At 33.8% G+C, this 20,687-nt stretch overlaps 1 protein-coding gene across 1 annotated transcript in view; it reads right to left on the reverse strand.

Annotated features, from left to right (window-relative positions):
* Positions 1-3,202: 3,202 nt before the first annotated feature.
* LOC308500894 (uncharacterized protein C1orf185) overlaps positions 3,203-20,687 on the reverse strand; it is a gene marked incomplete at both ends in the record, with an annotated part of 28,714 nt that continues 11,229 nt past the window's right edge. Inside the window, 3 exons of the mRNA XM_081056415.1 lie at positions 3,203-3,597; positions 4,800-4,836; positions 15,445-15,580. Coding sequence (XP_080912541.1) covers positions 3,203-3,597; positions 4,800-4,836; positions 15,445-15,580 — 568 coding nt within the window. The remainder of the gene's footprint in view (positions 3,598-4,799; positions 4,837-15,444; positions 15,581-20,687) is intronic.

Here is a 20,687-nt window from a genome sequence, read left to right on the forward strand (position 1 = left end):
AATGAACTCTACCGCAGATAACAATTATATACTGGAAGGCAGCCAAAAGGCAGTAGAAACTGGAGATTTAGAATTTGAGAGAAGGAAACTACATTAGGTAAGATACATAACTCGTAGGCTTTTCCCCTGAGGGTATTACTATATCTTTGCAGTACCTGGAGACCAGAACTGAAAGTAGAAAGCTATGTCTTACTCACCCGAATAGCCAAAAAAGGAATTTGGGACTACCAGTGGTTGGAAATTGAGGAGGGAAAGAAATTCTATAAAAAAGTGAGCTGTGGAAACCCCGAATCTACATTAAAAAAATGCCTCTTAAATCCATTGCTCACTCTTTTAAAATTTATTTTTATTTATTTAATATTTTTCCAGTTTTATTGAGATGTGTGAAATATAATATTGTATTAGTTTAAGGTGTACAACATAATGATTTGAAGTATGCATTGCAAAATGATTGCCACAATAAGTTTAGTTAATGTCCATCACCTCACAGTTACAATGTTTTTCGTGATGAAAACTTTTAAGATATACTCTTAACAACATTCAAATATACAATAAATACACTATTGTTAACTAAAGTCACCATGCTGTACATTACACCCCCAGAACATCTTATAATTGGAAATTTTTACCTTTGATCACCCTCACCCTCTTCCCTCACCTCCCACCCCTTGCGTCTGGCAACCACCAACCAACCAATCTATTCTGTTTCTGAGTTCTTTTTTTTTTCTTAAAATTCTGCATATAAGTCAGATCATGCAGTATTTGTCTTTCTCTGTCTTATTTCACTTAGTATAACACCTTCAAGTTCCATTCATGTTGTCACAAATGACAAGATTTCCTTCTTTATTAATGGCTGAATAATATTCCATTTATATATGCTACATTGTATTTACCCATTAGTCTGTCAATGAACACTTAGATTGTGTCCATGCATTGGCTATCGTAACTACTGCTACAGTGACAATGGGGGTGCAGATATCTCTTTGAGATAGTGATTTCATTTCCTTCAGATATATACCCAGAATGGAGTTGCTGGGTCATATGGTAAATCTATTTTTACATTTTTGAGGAAATGTCATACTGTTTTCTATAGTGGCTGAGCCAATTTACATTCCCACCAACAGTGCACAACTTGTCAACTTGCATAGATGGTGAAATCTCAGATCCTTCTCAGACCCTGAAAGTAAAATTATTTTAGACTGGTATAATTTTGTATGTACTGGTCATTGGGCTTTTCAAAGAGCACAATGTATACACCTATGATATAGAGTAACATTGTAATAAACAAGTAAATGTATTAAGTTTTGAATAGATTCAATTTATAATATCATTATAGTATAGCAATTACTTAGTATATACTATAACAATTATATAGTATAACATATAGTATAGTATAATTATATAGTATAACAATTATATAGTATAACAATTACTTTATAGGCATAGATGTCTTTATTTCTCATTTGTAATGATAAGAATTTGGTTAGGTTGCTTTGGTTATAGCAATAGAAACAAAACTCCTACTAGTTTATGCAGATAGGAGAATTCATTGTAAAATTACAAGAGTACCTTACCAAAGCCAAGAACAGTTAAAAAGAGGCCTCAGGGATGGTGTGGCCAGTAGTGGAAATCAAATCTTACTATCCTAAGCAAAAAGGAGAGTTTATGATTAGCATTCAAGTGTGTCTTACCAAGCCAAAGGCAGGCTTCATGAAGCGCTTGGAACAAGGGAATAGAGCACTGTTAGAAAGCCAAGAATCACGTTCTCCTGATCTCTCATCTCTGCTTTTCATTTTACAAATGTTTCATTGCTCTCACTGCAGATTTTCTGTTTTTTTCTTCCCAAATCACAGGGTGTACCTGATAGTCCATGACTCCCCAGTTTATGGTTCCTCTATTCCAGCAACTGGTCAGACCACAATTACTCTCATCTCTTAACCCCAAATTCCAAGGGAAATTTTAATATCCTATTAAAATTAGAGATGATTTCATTCAGTGAGATCGGCAGTAAAACAAGTTATAGAACACTAAGAGACAGAGACCAGTTAATTTTTTTTTTTTTTACTGCTCCTTATTTGAGGTGAAATAGCTTTCTTAGATTTAACAGTGGATATAAAGAGATGTCCTCACAACCCATAATCACACTGTGTAGGACTGACCAAGTGCTTCAAGAGAGAGAGATGTTCTAATTCTTGTTAATATTTCTCTTGGGACAGAAATGATAGGCCTGGATAATGCTACTATCTTATTTGAGACAATTTTTTTTATTTATTGTTATAAGTATGATTTAATTCTTGGAAAAACATGCACATGTCTTGTTTTGAGTAATTTAAGCACAGAAGATAATACTATACTTGTTAATAATTGTTTTTCCTAAGAAAGAAAAAAAGGGATTAATTACATGGAGAGTATTTAGGAGAAAGGTGAAAAAAAAGATTAGGTGGTAGGTGTCAGAAATCCCTGAAGAACCATAAGTAGAAATTTGGCCAAGGGTTTCTCAGATTGGAGAGGAACTCTGATTCATCTAGCTTGAGGCAGCTGCCTGTGAATGTAGCTGCTCCCATTTTCATCATAGTGGAGTGAGGTGTGAGGAGCTATTCTGAGAAACAGACACAGGACAGGAGAAAGAATATTATTTTCTGGATTCTTCAGAGTGTTCCAGGCTCCCCTAGAGAAACAAAATTATATCATTTACTAAAATCATGACATAATAAGATTTAAATGGCAGGTGATTTATGTATTTAAAATTCAGAAAAGCTGAGAGAGGTATTCTACCCAGCCCTATCCACATTGAAATAAAACTGAAAATATCAAAAGCATAAGGAAATGCTGTGAATGTTTTATTTAAAAATATATTTGTGCTGAAGATTTCTTAAAGTATTTCTCCTGTATGTTGAAAAACATTTGTGTTATTTATTATGTCCTTTGATGAGATACAAGGAGTTAAGCTTAATTAACATTCATGATATCATTTTAGTTCTTTCTGTAATTTTGTTTCTACAAAAAAGAATGAACAAGGGAAGTAGGACCACTCTATGGTAAAGAACAAAAAAAAGCAATATTAGCATGGACATGTTAAGAAACTCAGAAGCTGATGATTCAGTTTTAACTTTACATGATTTCAGTGTATACAAAGCTTTTTTTGTTTTTTTGTTTTTGCTTGTCTGTTTGTTTGTATATACAAAGTTTTAAAAGAAAAAAGTCATTCCATATCATGTTGAAGGTTTTGTATTTCAACCTCTGTATTTCTTCCTGAAAATATTTCCTTAATGCTATCATCTGTTTGATCATCATTAAGTGTCATATTCAGTACAGTTTCAGTACATTCTTCTAATGGAATGGTTGACAGGTATGAAAATACTTTTTCAATTAGAGGTTCCCTGAGAAAAGGCATTGGAGAGCTCCTTTTCACTAGAGAATCATCAGAAAACCAGCCATCAGCTGCTTCTATACTTTGGCTGTAGCAAGAATCAGATGGTAATGTTGATAAGCTTAAGGTAACACTGCTGGGATTGATTGCTGAGCTAGTTTCTGAAGGGTCACAAATGACCTTTTTTGTTGCAAGGCTGAATTCATCTTTAGAGTGATCTTTAATTGCTGTAAAAGAAAATTAGATTTACTATGAATATTACATATTCACGAGCCAAATCTTAATTATAGGGACAATGTTTCATTTTAAAATTTAGATTCCTTTTTAGGGTTATAGTGCACAGGATGACGATAGAGTGAAAATTCTGAGTTGCTATCATCATCTGTACAATGTTAAATATGTTAAATTAGCAATATTTTCATGATAATCAAGAGTAGAAAAGTCTATTCTAAATAAAATTCTATCATTTTAAAAGCAGAAGAGTCTAAACAGCTAGAAATCTCATCTCCTGAATGTCCTTTCAAATCAGAAAAGGCAGATAGTTTAACTATTTGTAACTAAATATTGCCTTGTTTTAAAAATAAATTTTTAAAAATACGTGCCTCCTTGAGTAGGCAGATTGCAAAATGTTTGGTCCATAGGGGAAAGAGCCTATGGGTTGGCTTTATACAAATAAAAGTATCATCTAACATTCCTATAGTGCCTGAACATTTACAAAGTAGTTTGATAGATTTCAATATCTCATTTATCCTCTCAGTAATTTGTCAAGGTACTTATTTGCACTACTTTACAAAAGACAAGACTGAGAATTAGAGAAATGACTCACCACAGATTAAATACAAAATGGACTTCAATCTAGATTTTTGTTACTCTAAGTCTCATGCTTCTCATTATATTACTTATGCTGACTGTTGACATTAAAAAATGTTAAGTTTTAGAAAACATCACATATACACATATAATATCCTAAAATATATTTTATTTTATTTTACATATTATCTTTCGATATTAAAGTGTAACATTAATTTTTAAAACCATTTTAAATACCTTATTACATTTTATATTCAGTATTTCTAAAATTATGTAGAAGGATAATGTTTTGGATTACTAAGACATATGCACTATCTAAAGGGTTACAAATCACTCGGATTTTTTGACTCTCTGGCATTACTATATGGCATTGACTATGACACCTTTGGATATAAATAAGGGACAAAAATTAAAATTTCGCATTTTAATTTATGATATTGCAAATTTGGTTTTTAAAAAATATATGCCCATTCACATACTAGTAAATTAATGTTTCCCTTGAATTTTCATGGCTTTAAAAATACTTAGATAATATTTAGGAAAACCTCTTGATTTTTTAAGATACAAACTGCTATAAGTTGATTACAATTTCTTCTAATAAGTGGTTGAGAAAAAGTACCTTTTATACATGCTGTTTTCTTTTTTCTCTGCTCCTCCTATATAAAAAGAGTTATTTGTATTTAAAAACTGAATAGTTTTTATATAATTTCTTTAATATGTTTGACATATATTTGTATAAGAATAATACATTTCAACATAATAAATTTTGATGAAATAATGTTTTTTTCCACAATATGAATTTATTTCCTGAAAATATATTGACAAAGGAAAAAAGTGTTGAGACATCATCTGGAAAGAAAGTGGACTGATTCAAGAAGGCAGTCTCCAGGATAGGGAGTGAAAGGGTAAAACAGAGTTCAACAGGATTACTCCTCTCCATCTTCACTTAGAGTCACTTGGTTAGAACAAAGTAAGGTAAAAGCCTTACTCATTTCATTAACCAACAACAACAACAAAATGAACTCTGGCCTAAGTCTTTTATAAAAATATGACTATTCTTTTGAAGCAAACAAAACATTTGCTGAAACAATTCCAGATGTGTTGTGGGAAGTGTGGTGTAGTAGTTTTTAAACTTCAGGGTATCGCAATCACCTGGTGTGCTTGTTTAAATGATGCTTCTTGGGCATAATATAGACCCTACGGAAACATTATCTGGGAGTGGAAAGTATGCATTATAACACACTGCAAGTGGTTCTGCTTCAGGTTTTCCTTTGACCACTACAGAAACACTGAGTCAGTGAACAGAGTGTTTGGGATGGAGCGGGTGAAGATGAGGCTGGAGAGATAGTACCATTTTCTCTTGTGTTCTCTGGGCTGATCTGCATTGTCCTGTTTCCCATAAAAGACTTGCTTAGGGTTGCATATACATAGGATAACACATAAGCACTTTCTTCACAACCAACTTTACTTCGTCACTTTCACCTTTTGTTAATATAAATGCCAGCTATAGGCTGCTTAACTCACCTTACCTGGATTTAGACCCAATTCGATTTGTGACTCCTATATAAATTACATTAGAATATTCTCAGACATCAGTGTGCCTGTGTATTATCTGGGGGAGCTTGTTAAAAATGCATATTCTGATTCATTAGGTCTGGGATGGGGTCTGAGATTCTGCATTTCTATCTTACAGGCTCCCAAGTAATGTCGCTATTGCTAGTCTGGGAACCACAGAGTAAAGCCCTAGACTGATTAAAATTCTACCAAACTAAGAGAATGACAAAATGGGCCTTCTTATATATTGCTACATATAAGTAGGTAGAATTTTTCTGGAGGGCAATTCAACAAATCTACTTCTAGAATTTATTATGCCAAGTAAATAATTTTTGATTTGTGAAAATATTCAGTTAGTAGTATGCTCATCACAACATTGTTTAACATTTTTAAAAGTTGTAAACTTAAAATTCTAAAAGTAAGGAAACAGTTAAATGTATTTTAATACATAGATATTAGTACAATGGCTATTCTTTGAACTATTAAAAATGATATGATAGTATCAGAAGTAAGGACTCCAAAAATATGGGACACATTAAAAAGACAGAGGAAAGGGGAGTGAGAGATGAGGGTAAGGGGGATTAAATATATGGTGATGGAAGGAGAACTGACTCTGGGTGATGAACACACAATGGGATTTATAGATGATGTAATACAGAATTGTACACCTGAAATTATGTAATTTCATTAACAATTGTCACCCCAATTAAAAAAAAAAGACAGAGTAATAATCTTGAAGGGGTGCACCCTGGTTAAATTTGGAGAAATTTAAACATCAAAATAATTACAGTAATGGATTATAATCTGTTGAGTAGAATAGAAATTCATGAGTCTACACTGATAATAAATAAATTTAAAAAGGAAGAAGGGAGAGTGTCTTCTTTACAGTAATAGCCAAATGACAAATGTGGATGGGAGTGGTAGAATTGAAAAAAAAAAAATCACCATTTTTGCTATAGTTTTGTAAAGATTGGCTCAGGCAAGGATAATTTCTATAGTTAGTAAGTAGAGTTTGATGAAAAGAAGGATATTAACATGGTTTGAAAGGTTCACCACAGATTGTTTACTAATTGCTAGAGTGGAAATAGGAATAATACAGTGGGGGAAGAACAGACATCATCTTGTGTGATTAAATAAACTCAGTGGTGAAGAGTAGAGGAAAACTGTATGCCTTTATTTTATTTTATTTTATTCTGTCTATAAGTTTTTAAAATTAAATTTATTGGGCTTACCTTGGGCATTTTTTTAATAAAGTTATGCATATGTCTACCCAAGCCCCACCAATTTCATACTAAGGTATTTTGCCGAGAAAAATAAAAATATATGTTCATTAAGAGTACCTGACTATTTAGAGCAGTCTTATTCATACTAGTCAAAAGTGGAAAACAACTCAAATGTCCATCAACAAGAGAATACATAAACTAAACTAATTGTTGTATATTTATACAATGAAATACTATTTATCGAGAAAGAGGGAGAAAGAATGAGTCCCCAAAACTTGTGTTAAGTGAAAGAAGTGAGTTATAAAAGATATATATTATATGCTTCCATTTGTATAAAATCTAGGAATAGATAAAAACTAAACTTTATTGACGGAAATCAGGAAGTGCTTAACTGGGAAGGGTAGAGGAATTGACTGGAAGGGGACATGAGGGAACTTTTTCAGATGATAAAAATGTTCTGTATCTTGTTTTGGATATTGGTGGAATGTATATACAATTATCAATGTTCATTGGGTGGAACATCTAAGGTCTTTCTAATATGGATAATTATACATCAATAAAATATTTAAAAACACATGTACATTTTACTTCAGCAGTATTAATTCACCAAATCCCAAATCCATAATCCCAATATAATAATGTAAAAAACATCAGGAAACACAAATTGAGGAAAATTTTACAAAATACATGATCAGCACTCCTCAAGACTGTCAAGGTCAGGTAAAACAAAGAAAGATAATCACAGAGCAAAGAAAGTTAAAAAGACAAATGCAATGTGGTATCTTGGATTAGGTCTTCTTCCTAAGATTTTTATTAAAAATATGGCTAACACTAATTAATATATTAGCTTCAAGGGTACACCATAGTTATTCAACATTTATATACCTAAACAAGTGATCACCACAGTAAATGCAGCAACCATCTGACACCATACTATGCTATCACAATGTTATTGACTATATTCCCTATGCTGTATATTATATTCCCATGACTTATTTGTTTTATACCTGGAAATTTGGACTTCTTATTCCCCTTCACCTTTTCCCCCTTTTATAAGTTTTCAATTACATTGACATTCAATATTATTTTGTATTAATTTCAGATGTATAGTGTAGTGGTTAGACATTTATATAATTTATGAAGTAATCCCCTGACTAGTACCCACCTGGCACTACACATACTTATTACCATATTATCGACTATATTCCCTATGCTTTATTTTACATTCCCATGAATATTTTGTAACTATCAATTTGTGCTTGTTAATCCCTTCACCTTTTTCACTGTCCCCCAAACCTCGCCCATCTATCACCCCAACAATTTAGTACCCATCTGATACCGTACGTAGTTATTACAGTACTATTGACTGTTGGATCAGGTCTTGAAGGAGCAAAGTATATTCCTGTAAAAACTGGTGAAATCTGAATAAAGTCTGGAATTTAGTTATTAGTAATGTACCAATGTTGGTTTCTTAGTTTTTGACAAATGTACCATGGTAATTTAAGATTCTAACACTGTGGGAAACTAGGTGTAAGAGAACTCTAGTATCTTTGTAACTTTCCTAAACATCTAGAATTATTCCAAAATAAAAAGTTTACTTAAAAATCATATTTTTTAAGTTTACTTAAAAAATTATAAACATATAAATTTTCCTGTAATAAAAGTTAATATAAGATGTGCAAGGCTTTTTATGAAGGTAATTATAAAGCTTTATTGAAGGGTGTTAAAGATAACATATGTAAACACAGAGAAATATCATGTTCATGGATTAGAAACTTAATATAGTAAAGAATCACTTTTTCCCAAATTGATCTAAAACTGCACTGCTGTTCCCCCTCAAAATCCCAAAAGAATGTTAGGAAATGCTTCTAGACAGTGGTTGCACAAACATATGGAAAAAAGTGAAACTGGATTCTTATTTATACCAAACACAGAAATCAATTCCAGATTGATTAAACACCTATGTAATCAAAACTATAAAACTCTTAGAAAACAGTATAGAAGGGTATCTTTATGACTTTGGAGTAGGGAAGGAAACAAAGAATCATAAAAAAAAGGACTGAGATATTAGGTTCCATTAAAAATAAGAGCATTTTTTTGTTCATCAAAACACCATAAAAATAGTGAAAAGGGAAGCCACAAAATAGATGATGATATCAAAATTAATATAACTCTTATTTAAAGTTTTATAATAAAAAACTAATAGAAAAAGAGGTAATATTTGAAGACACATTTTACGTAAGAGAAAATCATAATGGCCAATAAACTTTAGAAAAGACAGTCACCTCATTTTTTAGCCAAAAGATACAAATTAAAACTATAGTGAGATATCAAGAGAATGAGAAGACTAGTCACAGATTGGATAACAATGTTTGCAAAAGACATATCTGATAAAAGACTTTATTAAAATATGCAAAGAATTCTTAAAACTCAAGAGCAAGAAAATGAACAACCCCAATTGAAAATGAGCCAAAAAAAAAGATTTGAACACCTCACCAAAGAAGATATACAAATGGCAAATAAACATATTAAGAAAAGTCCAACATCATATATCATTAAAGAAAAGCAAATAAAAAAACCAAAATACCACTGTATTATTATAATGGTAAAAATCCAAAACATTGACCTCAAATGCTGGTGAGGAAGTGAAGCTACAGGAACTCTCATTCATTGCTGGTGTGGATGAAAAATGATACAGCCACTTGGCATAGTTTGGAAGTTTCTTACAAAACTAAACACCTCTTATTGTTTGATCCAGAAATTATGATCATTTACCCAAAGGAGTTGAAAACACATGTCCACAGAAACCAGAATTTTATAGCAGCTTTATTCATAATTGCTAAAACTTGAAAGTAACCAAAGTGTCCTTCAGTAAGTGAATGGATAAATAAACTGTTATATCCATACAATGGAATATTATTCAGCGCTAAAAAAAATGTGCTATTGAGTCTTGAAGTCAGGGAGAAACTTAAATGCATAACACTAAGTGAAAGAAGCCAATCTGAAAAGACTACATACTATATGATTCCAACTATATGGTATTCTGAAAAAGGCAAAACTATAGACAGTAAAATTTTCAGTGCTTGCCAGGGGTTACAGGGGAGAGAGGGATGAGCAGGCAGAGAAGAAGATTTTCAAGGTAGAGAAACTATCCTGTATGATACCATAATAGTGGATCTCTCTCTCTCTCTCTCTCTCTCTCTCTCTCTCTCTCTCTCTCTCTCCCCTTCACTCCCCCACCCTTCTGTATCTCCCCTTCACTTCCCCTTCCCCCTCCCCACACCACCCCACCTCACCCTACCCCCTTCTCCCTCCATTCTTCCTCCACCAATTTCTCTCTCTCTCTCTCTCTCTCTCTCTCTCTCTCTCTCTCTCTCTCTCTCTCTCTCTCTCTCTCTCTCCCCCCTCTCTGTCAGTTCTATGGGTTTTGACAAATATATATATTAATATTTTGACTATGTACAGAGGGTGCCAAAAATGTATACAAATTTTAAGAAAGGAAAAAAATCTGTATTAAAATTGTAATAATATATACTGATAACAAAAGACGAATACAAATCACGTTTTACTTCTGTAATTACAAGAAGTGCTCAAAGTAGTTACCATCAGCATAATTTTAATACAGCTTTTTCCTTTCTTAAAATGTGTGTACATTTTTTTTGGCACCCTCTGTATGTGATATATATACATCTCCCCCCCCCAAAACCCTTAGAAAATGTATAACACCAAGAGTGAATCCTAATGTAAACTATGAACTTTGAGTGATAATGATGTATCAATACAGGTTCATCAATTGTAGCAAATGTAGAACTCTGGATGTTGACAGTGGGGGAAGGTGTGGGGGCACGCGTATATGGGAACTCTATACTTTCTGTTTAATTTTGCTGTGAACCTAAAACTATTAAAAGAATAAAATAAAATCTATTCAGAAAAAACTATAGTGAGATACTATTACACATGTATCAGATTGTCAAAAACTTAGAAACCTAAAAATATCAATATTTTTTTGAAGATGTGGAACAATCCTAGCACTTATGTGTGTCTTAGGTAAATGTATGTTGATACAGTCATTTTATAAGACAATTCGAAATTATCTAATAATATTGAACATGCACATACCCCGTAAGTCAGCAATTCCACTGTTAGGTATATTCCCTATAAAAATAACTGAAAACAATCCAAATGTCCATAATATAAAATTTGAAATATTCATACAATGAAATGCCATTTGAATATATGCCAACTTGGATTGAAATGTAATATTCTGATATTACAGTAATAATCTCTGAAATGTAATATTGTAAAAAAGGGAAAAGTATATTAGACATGGAGCCTCAAAACGTATAAAATTTAATAATATATTGTTCAAGGATCTATAACATTTGTGGTAAAATGTAACATTTGTGGTAAAACCATAAAGAAAAACAAGGAAATGGTTAATTGCAATGACAGGATAGTGAGTCCTTCAGTGAAGGGTGAGAGGGTGGGATATAAGAGATGAAGACTCAGGATACCTCAGAGGTACTGGTAATATTCTATTTCTTATTTTGGGGTGGGTATAAAATTTTCATTTATTCTTTAAACTGTGGTGTGTGTGTTCTTTTGTGTATGTATTGTATTTCACAATAAAACTTTTTTAGAAACCAAACTCTAGATCTATATTATATTAAACCATATTTTTGTTATAATTTTCATCCTCCTGTTCTACTTATTTAAAAATCACACTCCTTGACTTTAACTTGTGCTATAAAATGAAAATAATCAAAACAGTATGGTATTGGCAAAAAGACACACAGACCAATGGAATAGAATTGAAAACCCAGAAATAAACCCACATATATATGGACAGATAATTTTTGACAAAGAAGCCAAAAACATACAATGGAGAAAACAAAGGCCTCTTCAGTAAATGTTGGGAAAATTGGAAAGCCATGTGCAAAAGAATGAAACTAGACTGCTATCTATCACCATATTCTGAAATTAACTCAAAATGGATGGAGACCTAAGCATAAGACCTGACACAATAAACTGCATAGAAGAAAACATACGTACTAAACTTATGGACCTTGGGTTCAAAGAGCATTTTATGAATCTGACTGTAAAGGCAAGGGAAATAAAAGCTAAAATAAATGAATGGGACTATATATATTAAACTTAAAAGATTCTGCACAGCAAAGGAAATCATCAACAAAACAAAAAGGCAACCAACCAAATGGGAGAAGATATTTGCAAACAACACCTCCAATAAGGGGCCAATATCCAAAATATATAAAGAACTCATACAACTCAATAGCAAAAAACCAAACTATCCAATTAAAAAATGGATAGAAGACCTGAAGACACTTCTCCCAAAAAGACATACAAATGGCCAACAGCTATATGAAAAAATGCTCAACTTCACTAGCTATTAGGGAAATGCAAATCAAAACCACAATGAGATACCACCTCACACCTGTTACAATGGCTATCATCAAGACAAATAATAAGTGTTGGAGAGATTGTGGAGAAAAAGGAAACCTAATACACTGCTGGTGGGAAAGCAAATTGGTACGGCCACTTTGGAAAACAGTGTGGAGGTTCCTCAAAAAATTAAGAATAAAATTACCATATGACCCAAAAATCCCTCTCCTGGTTATCTACCCAAAAAATCTGAAAACATTTATCTATAAAGATATATGTATCCCAATGTTCATTGCAACATTATTTACGGTGACCATGACCATAAATAAACAACCAACGTGTCTTTTGGTAGATGATTGGATAAAGAAGATGTATATATACACAATAAAATACTACTCGGCTATAAGAAAAGATGAAATACTGCCATTTGTGACAACATGGATGGATCTTGACATTATTATGCTAAGCAAATTAAGTCAGACAGAAAAGGTCAAGAACTATATAATTTCACTGATTTGTGGGATATAAAACTGAAAGTAACAAAGGAACAAGACAAACAAAGAAAAATTCATAGACGCAAACAACAGTTTAGTGGTTACCAGAGGGTAGGGAAGGTGGGGGGTGCTGGAAGAGGAAAAGGGGGATCAAATATATGGTGATGGAAGGAGAACTGACTCTGGGTGGTGAGCACACAATGTGATATGTAGATGATGTAATACAGAATTGTACACTTGAAACCTATATAATTTTATTAACCATTTTCACCTCAATTAATGTAATTTAAAAAAAGAAAAAAAGAAAAATTTTCATCCTCCTGCTTGTCTGTTGGCATAGGAGAGAAAGAGGCCAATATCCAGTCAGAAATTGAGATAAGAAAAAGAGGGACAATGTAAAAGAGTCCTTTATGTACTGAAACTGATTGTGGCTGAGGTCAACACTATCTTATTCTTTTATACTATGTTTTCATACTATGTTTTATACTGTCTTTTCTTCTGAGTTAAGTTCCTTTCACTGACTATCAAGAGTCCTGAATAATGATTTGTGTTTACTTGTACATTATTTCTCTCTCCAACTAGACTATAATTCTTGTGAGCACAGAGGCTCTTGTCTATCTCATTAACGACCACATTTCCAATTGCCTCAAACAGTGCCTGGGACATAAGCACTTATTGCATATTTGTTGAGTGAATAATAAACAACCTAATTAAAATTTAGTACTCCTATATTTGTACTTCTTCCATGATAGCACTCATGACATTTTTGTAATTATCTCTTTGTATGTATTCACCATCAGATATGAAGACACCATTATACTGATAGTACCTAGCAAAAATCCATGTGCTAGGTCCTCAGCAAATTCAATTAATATTAAATGCATACATAGAAACAATTTTTTTCTGCAATGCAACCTCTATTTCTAACTACCCTTCATTTTTGCAAGTCAACTATTAGTAATAATCTTTAGAATTAATTTGATCATTAAAGCTGCCTGCTTAAAACCCTCCAGTAATAACAGTATACTTCTTTGGTGCTCATTATGTGGCTAGGCACTATTCTGAGTGCTTTTTATATATTAATTAATTTAATTCCCATAACAATTCTATGGAGTTGAAATCATCTTCATTTTGCAGATGAGGAAATTGGGACACAGAGAAGTTAAGTAACTTGCCTAAAATTACTCAGTTAATACCATGTTTCCCCAAAAATAAGACCGGGTCTTACATTAATTTTTGCTCCAAAAGACGCATTAGAGCTTATGTTCAGGGGATGTCATCCTGAAAAATCATGCTAGGGCTTATTTTCTGGTTAGGTCTTATTTTCAGGGAAACACGGTAACAGTAGAGCCAGGAGTCTAACCTCTGCATCTTGACCATAATCCCATAATGACGCCAGTGGGTCTGAAGAGCCTATTGAGTAAAATACAAAATCCTTAAACTGCAAATGAGTGTGCTCACAATGTCACCTCCGGGATCTTTTCCCACACCACTCTCTTCTGTAAGCCCTAGGCTCCAAACAGTATAACATTTTTCTGAACACGTTACTTCCCTTCATAGCTGCAAGGCTTTGAACATAGACTGTCTTTTGTTCTCTCTCCTCCTGGCAAACTTCTATTCATTTCTCAAAACCCCGTTAAAAATGTCTTCTCTGCAAAGCCTTTTTAATGTATGCTCCCTTGTCTGCATTTCTTCAGTTTTGTGTATCTTATCATACTATGTTATAATGTTTAGTATTTATGTTTTTCTTCTCTACTAATTTTGGGATCCTATAGTTCCAGACTCATATTTTATTTGTTTATGTAGCCTCAGTGCCAAAACTAGTGCTGCTATACTTATGGCACTCAAAAAATGTGTGTTAAACAGATGAATAAACACGAAGTTTAACATTCAAGATACAAAATGAAACTTTGACATCCTATCACTTTGTCACTATTTATTAATGTTATAAGACCACGAAAGTATTTGTTTTGTTTAGCCATCATAGTTTTAAGTTTTTACTGGTCTCTCCCTTGTTTTGCTTTGTCCATGTAGCACTGCTTTGATACTTACGTAACCAAAAGTTAATTATGTGCTGCCTTGCCCACTTGTACTACAGTTAGCACCTTGAACATAGGGTTCATATCTTACTATTCTCAATGGAGGGGCCCAGAGCTTGGAATATAATAAAGGTTGAATAAACCCTTGTTAAATTGTATTTAATTTCAATTTGTTGGCTTGGTTAGGTTATCTGGTTATCTGAGTATCCTCTTATCTCTAAATCTCTTTCCTCTGATAGGTCTGGCAATTTTACTTTGTTTCTCTTCTGTCTTTCATCTTCGCCCCTGTGACAATCCCAGTATGAGGAATGTAGGTTCTAAGGCTAGAGATACTGCAAAGTAAATGTTGAAGGAGACATTTTCATTTAATTTTTTAGTTTCTTACAGCATAAACTCTAACAAGTTTGGGTAATTTAAATTTAGCTCATGTTGTTGTCCCTCAGATTTAAAAATAACAATGGATACTCTTTCAAATTGAAAGACAACAATGCTAATGATGTGGTGTCATAAGAAATTATTTCAAAAGATTGCTATAAAATATTATACTCTAATACCTGTAATTGGAATCTTCCAGTATGAAAATTTCGAGAAATAAAAACACACTGAGAATGAGATTTAATCTTCTCCTTTGATGGTCTTCGCCTGCATCTCTCATCAGTTGATTTAAATTTGGAATTTTGAAATATTTTGCTGAAAAATATTTTATGAATATTATTAAACATGAATTATATTATAAACAAATACAATTACTTTGTTTCCAATAGTTACACATAAGGGTTTAAAAATCAGAATAAATATATTATGTACTTATTTTTAAAAGCACAAATCAACATATATTACCTTCTCATGTTACTGATTTCATTATACCTATTTTATTCATAGAATGTAAATAAAGCTATTTCTTATGCAAGGTTAATATTTCCAATTTGAAGATTAACCACGAGTTTTTTGATGCCCTTCTTTCTGGTTGTGAGATAATCAACTTTAATGTTAATTAGGTTTTTCATAAATTTGCCTTTAATGGCAAAGGAAATTAAATGAAATGAAACTCAATGGTCATGTTTATGTTTAATAATATCTCTGGCAAAAGTAAATGGAAAGAAACTGAATTGAAACTAATGACTTGTAAAGGAAGAGTACCTGTGATCTTTATCCATGCAACCACAAACAATTTTGAAAGAGAGTTTAAAATAATAGAGTAGCAAGTAAAACCCCAGATGACCAAAGACAGTTAAAGAAAATGTAGTTTCTAGGTCATTCTAAATTTAATGATTTAAATATTAATGCTAATTGCCATTTCTTCTTTCAGAGGTACTAAAAAATTTCCAAATTAACTCAAGAGTCCATGTTATGTTACCTAATGAGGTACTAAAAATTAGGATTCATTTATTCACTAATTTTAATTCACTTAATGAATATTTATTGAGTACATACTATGTGTCAGGCATCGCACTGTATGTGGTGTATATAGTGGCAAAGGAAAAAAAAGCACAGCCACTACCCTCATAAAACTGTCATTGCTCTCATGGAGCTTAAACACTTAGTAAGGTAGACAGTAATAAAATAATCACGAGAAAATGAAAAATTACAAGTGTGGAAAGTGTTATTAAGGAACACTACCTGGTACTATGTGAGTACTATATAGCAAAGGGAATTAATCTGGTTAGAGTAGTCAGGGAAGGCTTTTCTGAGGCAGGGATGATTGAATTGGGTATCTGCAGACACAGTACCATATTTCCCCGAAAATAAGACTGGGTCTTACATTAATTTTTGCTCCAAAAGACACATTAGGGCTTACGTTCAGGTGATCTCATTTTTTTCATGTACAACAATCTACGTTTATTCATGTACAACAATCTACGTTTATTCATGTACAACAATCTACATTTATTCATGTACAAAAATCTACATTTATTCATTTATTCATGTACAAAAATCTACATTTATTCAAATACAGTCATGTCATCATCGTCTGGAACATTGTCCTAACTCTCCAAATGCCGAATTCCGTCTTGAATTTCTTGCGACTCCATTTCCTGCAGAAGCATTGGCCCCAATCTCTCACGTCCAGCAGTAGAGCTCTCCTTCAGTGAGCACGTCTTGTCCATGTAGCCTGCCCATAGTGCATCGGCAACACAGCTGTCAGTGATTTCATCCCATGAATTCTTCACCCAAGTCATGACCTCTTGCAGGCGAGTCTTCACAAAGTTTCCACGCTGAGTTCTCTCCATTCTATTTTCAATGTAGTCATTGATTTCCATGCGCAAATGGTCCTTGAATGGTTTATTGCAATATCAAGAGTCTGGAGATAGTCAGTCATTCCTATCAGAATCATTATTTGATCTGTTCTTCTCTCTGCAAGGAAGTTGCTCATGTCTAGTGCAGTGAGTGCTGGCTGAATCCTAGACTAGCAGACCTCTTTGGCCACCTCGCAAAACAAGTGGCAGCATTAAATTGACCCACTTCCTTATCACTGCTTGTGTGCACCAGACTCTTTTGGTTTCAAGAACATAAATGCCTGAAACACGTTCAACCTTATACTTTCTTGCCCTTACTGATGATTAGAGGTGGGGCTTTCTTTCCATCCAGGTGAATTGCCAAAATACAGGTAACACGTGCACTTTTGTACCCAGTAGAGGGAATGTAGATTGACGAGGCACTCCTCTGATCAATTGTCGTTTGAGATCCTTGGCCCACAAACACTGCAGTTTCATCCATAGCAATCATGTTGGAGAATTGGTATTTAGAAAAGTCGATACCATCAACAAAGGACTTGAATGCAAGTGCATGTTTAATAACTTCAGTATCTTCCAGCTTGAACAGTATTGTCAATCTTAGAGACAGCTCATATCGCTGAAGGAAGCCATCCAGCCAGTGGTGTGATGCTTTGAATTCTTCTGGGGATGTTTCTAACTGTGGTGCCATTGCAAGGGCAAATGCTTGAATATCAACCCTGCACACAACCAAAGCCTTTGTTCTGCTGTCAGCAGTCCATTCACAGATGATGTTTTCCAGCTCAGGAAATAATGGTTGCTGACCTGATCCACACTTGCGCTTCTTAGCAGTCCCTCGTCCACCTGTTGGCTGAAGTTATACTCTGCTCGCCATTTTTGGACCACTCAGAGATCCAACTTCTCTGCAGAAAGCCATAAGATTCTTGGCCTGGGAGTCGGTCACGATTCCTTTCTTGTACTCGACAGAATAGCTCTTTCTTTTTGCACTCATCTTGTCTGGGGGTCAAAATATTATTCCCTTTAAATCTACCATTAAATCAAGTGTTAAGTGAAGACTTATGAGACAGGAGTGGCAACAAAAATGATGACAGTTAAGAATGAAGGTCCACACAAAAGCGACGAAAAATTGCAGCACCAAAATTCAGAAAACGTTTCTTTATTTCACATGAGTGCATTAAGTACGTCTGTTACAACACATAACATATTGAATTATGAAGATTCATATTAGACACAACCATGTCCGTTTGTTATCAAGTGTGCACATTATTTGTGCATTGTGTCTATACTCTGATTGGTCATTTGGCAATGTCTTGAGTTCATCTGTTTACATAGGCGTCCAAAGGTGCCCACTTGGGTATTCATAAAAGCTTAATTATAATTTATATTATCATTTATTTTAAGTATTAATGTCAATATTATTTATTTATATTTAATTATATATTAATATTATTACTTTATAATTCAATACATCCGTCATGTGTTGCAATGGACATACGTAATGTGTCCATCTGGCTGCCAGTCTTAACTGGGGCTTATTTTTGGGGTAGGACTTATATTACAAGCATCCTGAAAAATCATGCGAGGGCCTATTTTCCGGTTAGGTCTTATTTTCAGGGAAATCCGGTAGTAGTTTTAGGTAGAGTGTGGTGGAGGAGGAGAGATGTGGGTGTAAGAATATTCTAGTCAGAAAGAATATCAAGTCCAAAGACCTAGTGGCCAGATTAGAACAATGCAGCAGAAGTACAGAAAGCAAGAGGGAAAGTGGGAGATGAAATTGGGGAGTATGCATGGTCAGACCATGTGGGGACTTAAAAGTCATGTCGTTTTGTCTTTATTCTAAAGCAATGGGGAGTCCTTTATAATACACTGGGGATGGGGTGCAAGGGTGGGTGACTTAATTAGATTTGCATTTGGAAAATGTCTGGCTGAAGTGTGAAGACGAGATTAAGGAGGGCAATAGTGAAGGTGGGGCGTCAGTTATAACTCCTGCTGCAGCAGTCTGTGTGGGATAATGATAACTTAGATAAGGTCTTGGCAGTGGTGATGGAGAGAAATGAATAGAGTTGAGCAATTTATGAGATAAAATAAATAAAACTTGATGATGTTTCAAAATTAGTGGGGATGGGAAAGAGAAAAGGAGGTATCAAGTATGTCTTCCATCTTTAGATGAAAAAAAAAAAATCCTTCCTTGACCCCACATTCTCCTCTGGCTACTGCCCCATTTATCAGCTCCCTTTCACACACACACAAACAGCTTCTTGAAAGAGATGTCTATACTTGTCTCAATTTTCTCCCGTCTTGTGTTTCATTCAAAGGTAACCTATCCCTCCACTAAAACTCTTTAAGGCCATCAATAACTTCCATATTGCCAAATCCAAAAATGATTTCTCTATCTTCACCTTTCTCAACTTCTTAAGCACCTTCAACATAACTGGTCATTGCCTCCTTCTTGAAACATTTTCATAATGTCGTAATTTTGACTTCTTTGACACATTTCCCAGATGTTGTTGATTCTTCCTACTCTTTCACTAGATTTTTAAATGTTGGTCGGCTGAAAGGCACAGTCCTCGGTTCTCCTCTTTCAATCTTACGTCTCATCCAGTTCTGTGACTTTACGTAACCTAAATCGTCAGCCCTGACTTCTCTCCTGAAGTTCATACATGTATATCCAACTGCATATTTGAAATTTCCTTTTGTATATCTGTCTAACAGGCTTTCAAAATTACATCCATAATACAGCTTCTAGTTTATCACCATTCCTTCAGTTTGTTCCCTCCTCTAATCATCTCATCTCAGTAAACAGCATGATTAACTACTTCATTGCTCATGGTTAAAATGGAGGTGTTAGCATTAATTCTGTCATTTCGCTTATCTTTTCTTACCTCATCCAATTCATCAAGAAGCCCTGATAACTTTACTTACTAAGCGTATCCCCAATCCAATCCCTTCTTTTCATCCCTTCTACTTCCATAGAAGTCCAAGACACTATCACCTCTCACCGGGATTATGCAAAACCTCGTAACTTGTCTCTGCTTTCACCCTGGCTCCATTAAAATTCAGGCTTCACAGAGAAGAAAATCTTTTAAAAATATATAAATCAAAACTCTCATACATTGCTGGTTAGGGGGGAGTACACCCACTTTGGAAAACTGGCAGTTTCAGTTTTTCATTCTGGAATATAAAGTTCTTTTTAATTAAAGTAAAACTAACATGCAATATTACATTAGTTTCAGCTGTACAACATAGAGATTTGACATTCATAAACCTTACGAAGTGATCACCACAGAAATCTAGAAACCACCTGTCACCACACGAAGTTATTGTGATGTTGACTATATCCCCTGTGCTGTACATTGTGTCCCCGTTGACTTAATTTATAACTATAACTTTACGTCTCTTAACCCCCTTCACCTTTTTTGCCCAATCCTCTGGCAGCTATCAGTTTGTTCTCTGTATCTATGAGCCTGTTTGTTTTGTTTTGTTTGTTTGTTTGTTTAGTTTTTTAGATTCCACATATAAGTGAAATGATACAGTATTTGTCTCTCTCTGACTTATTTCGCTTA

This window comes from Rhinolophus hipposideros (assembly GCF_964194185.1).
Source record: "Rhinolophus hipposideros genome assembly, chromosome: 8".
NCBI lineage: Eukaryota > Metazoa > Chordata > Mammalia > Chiroptera > Rhinolophidae > Rhinolophus > Rhinolophus hipposideros.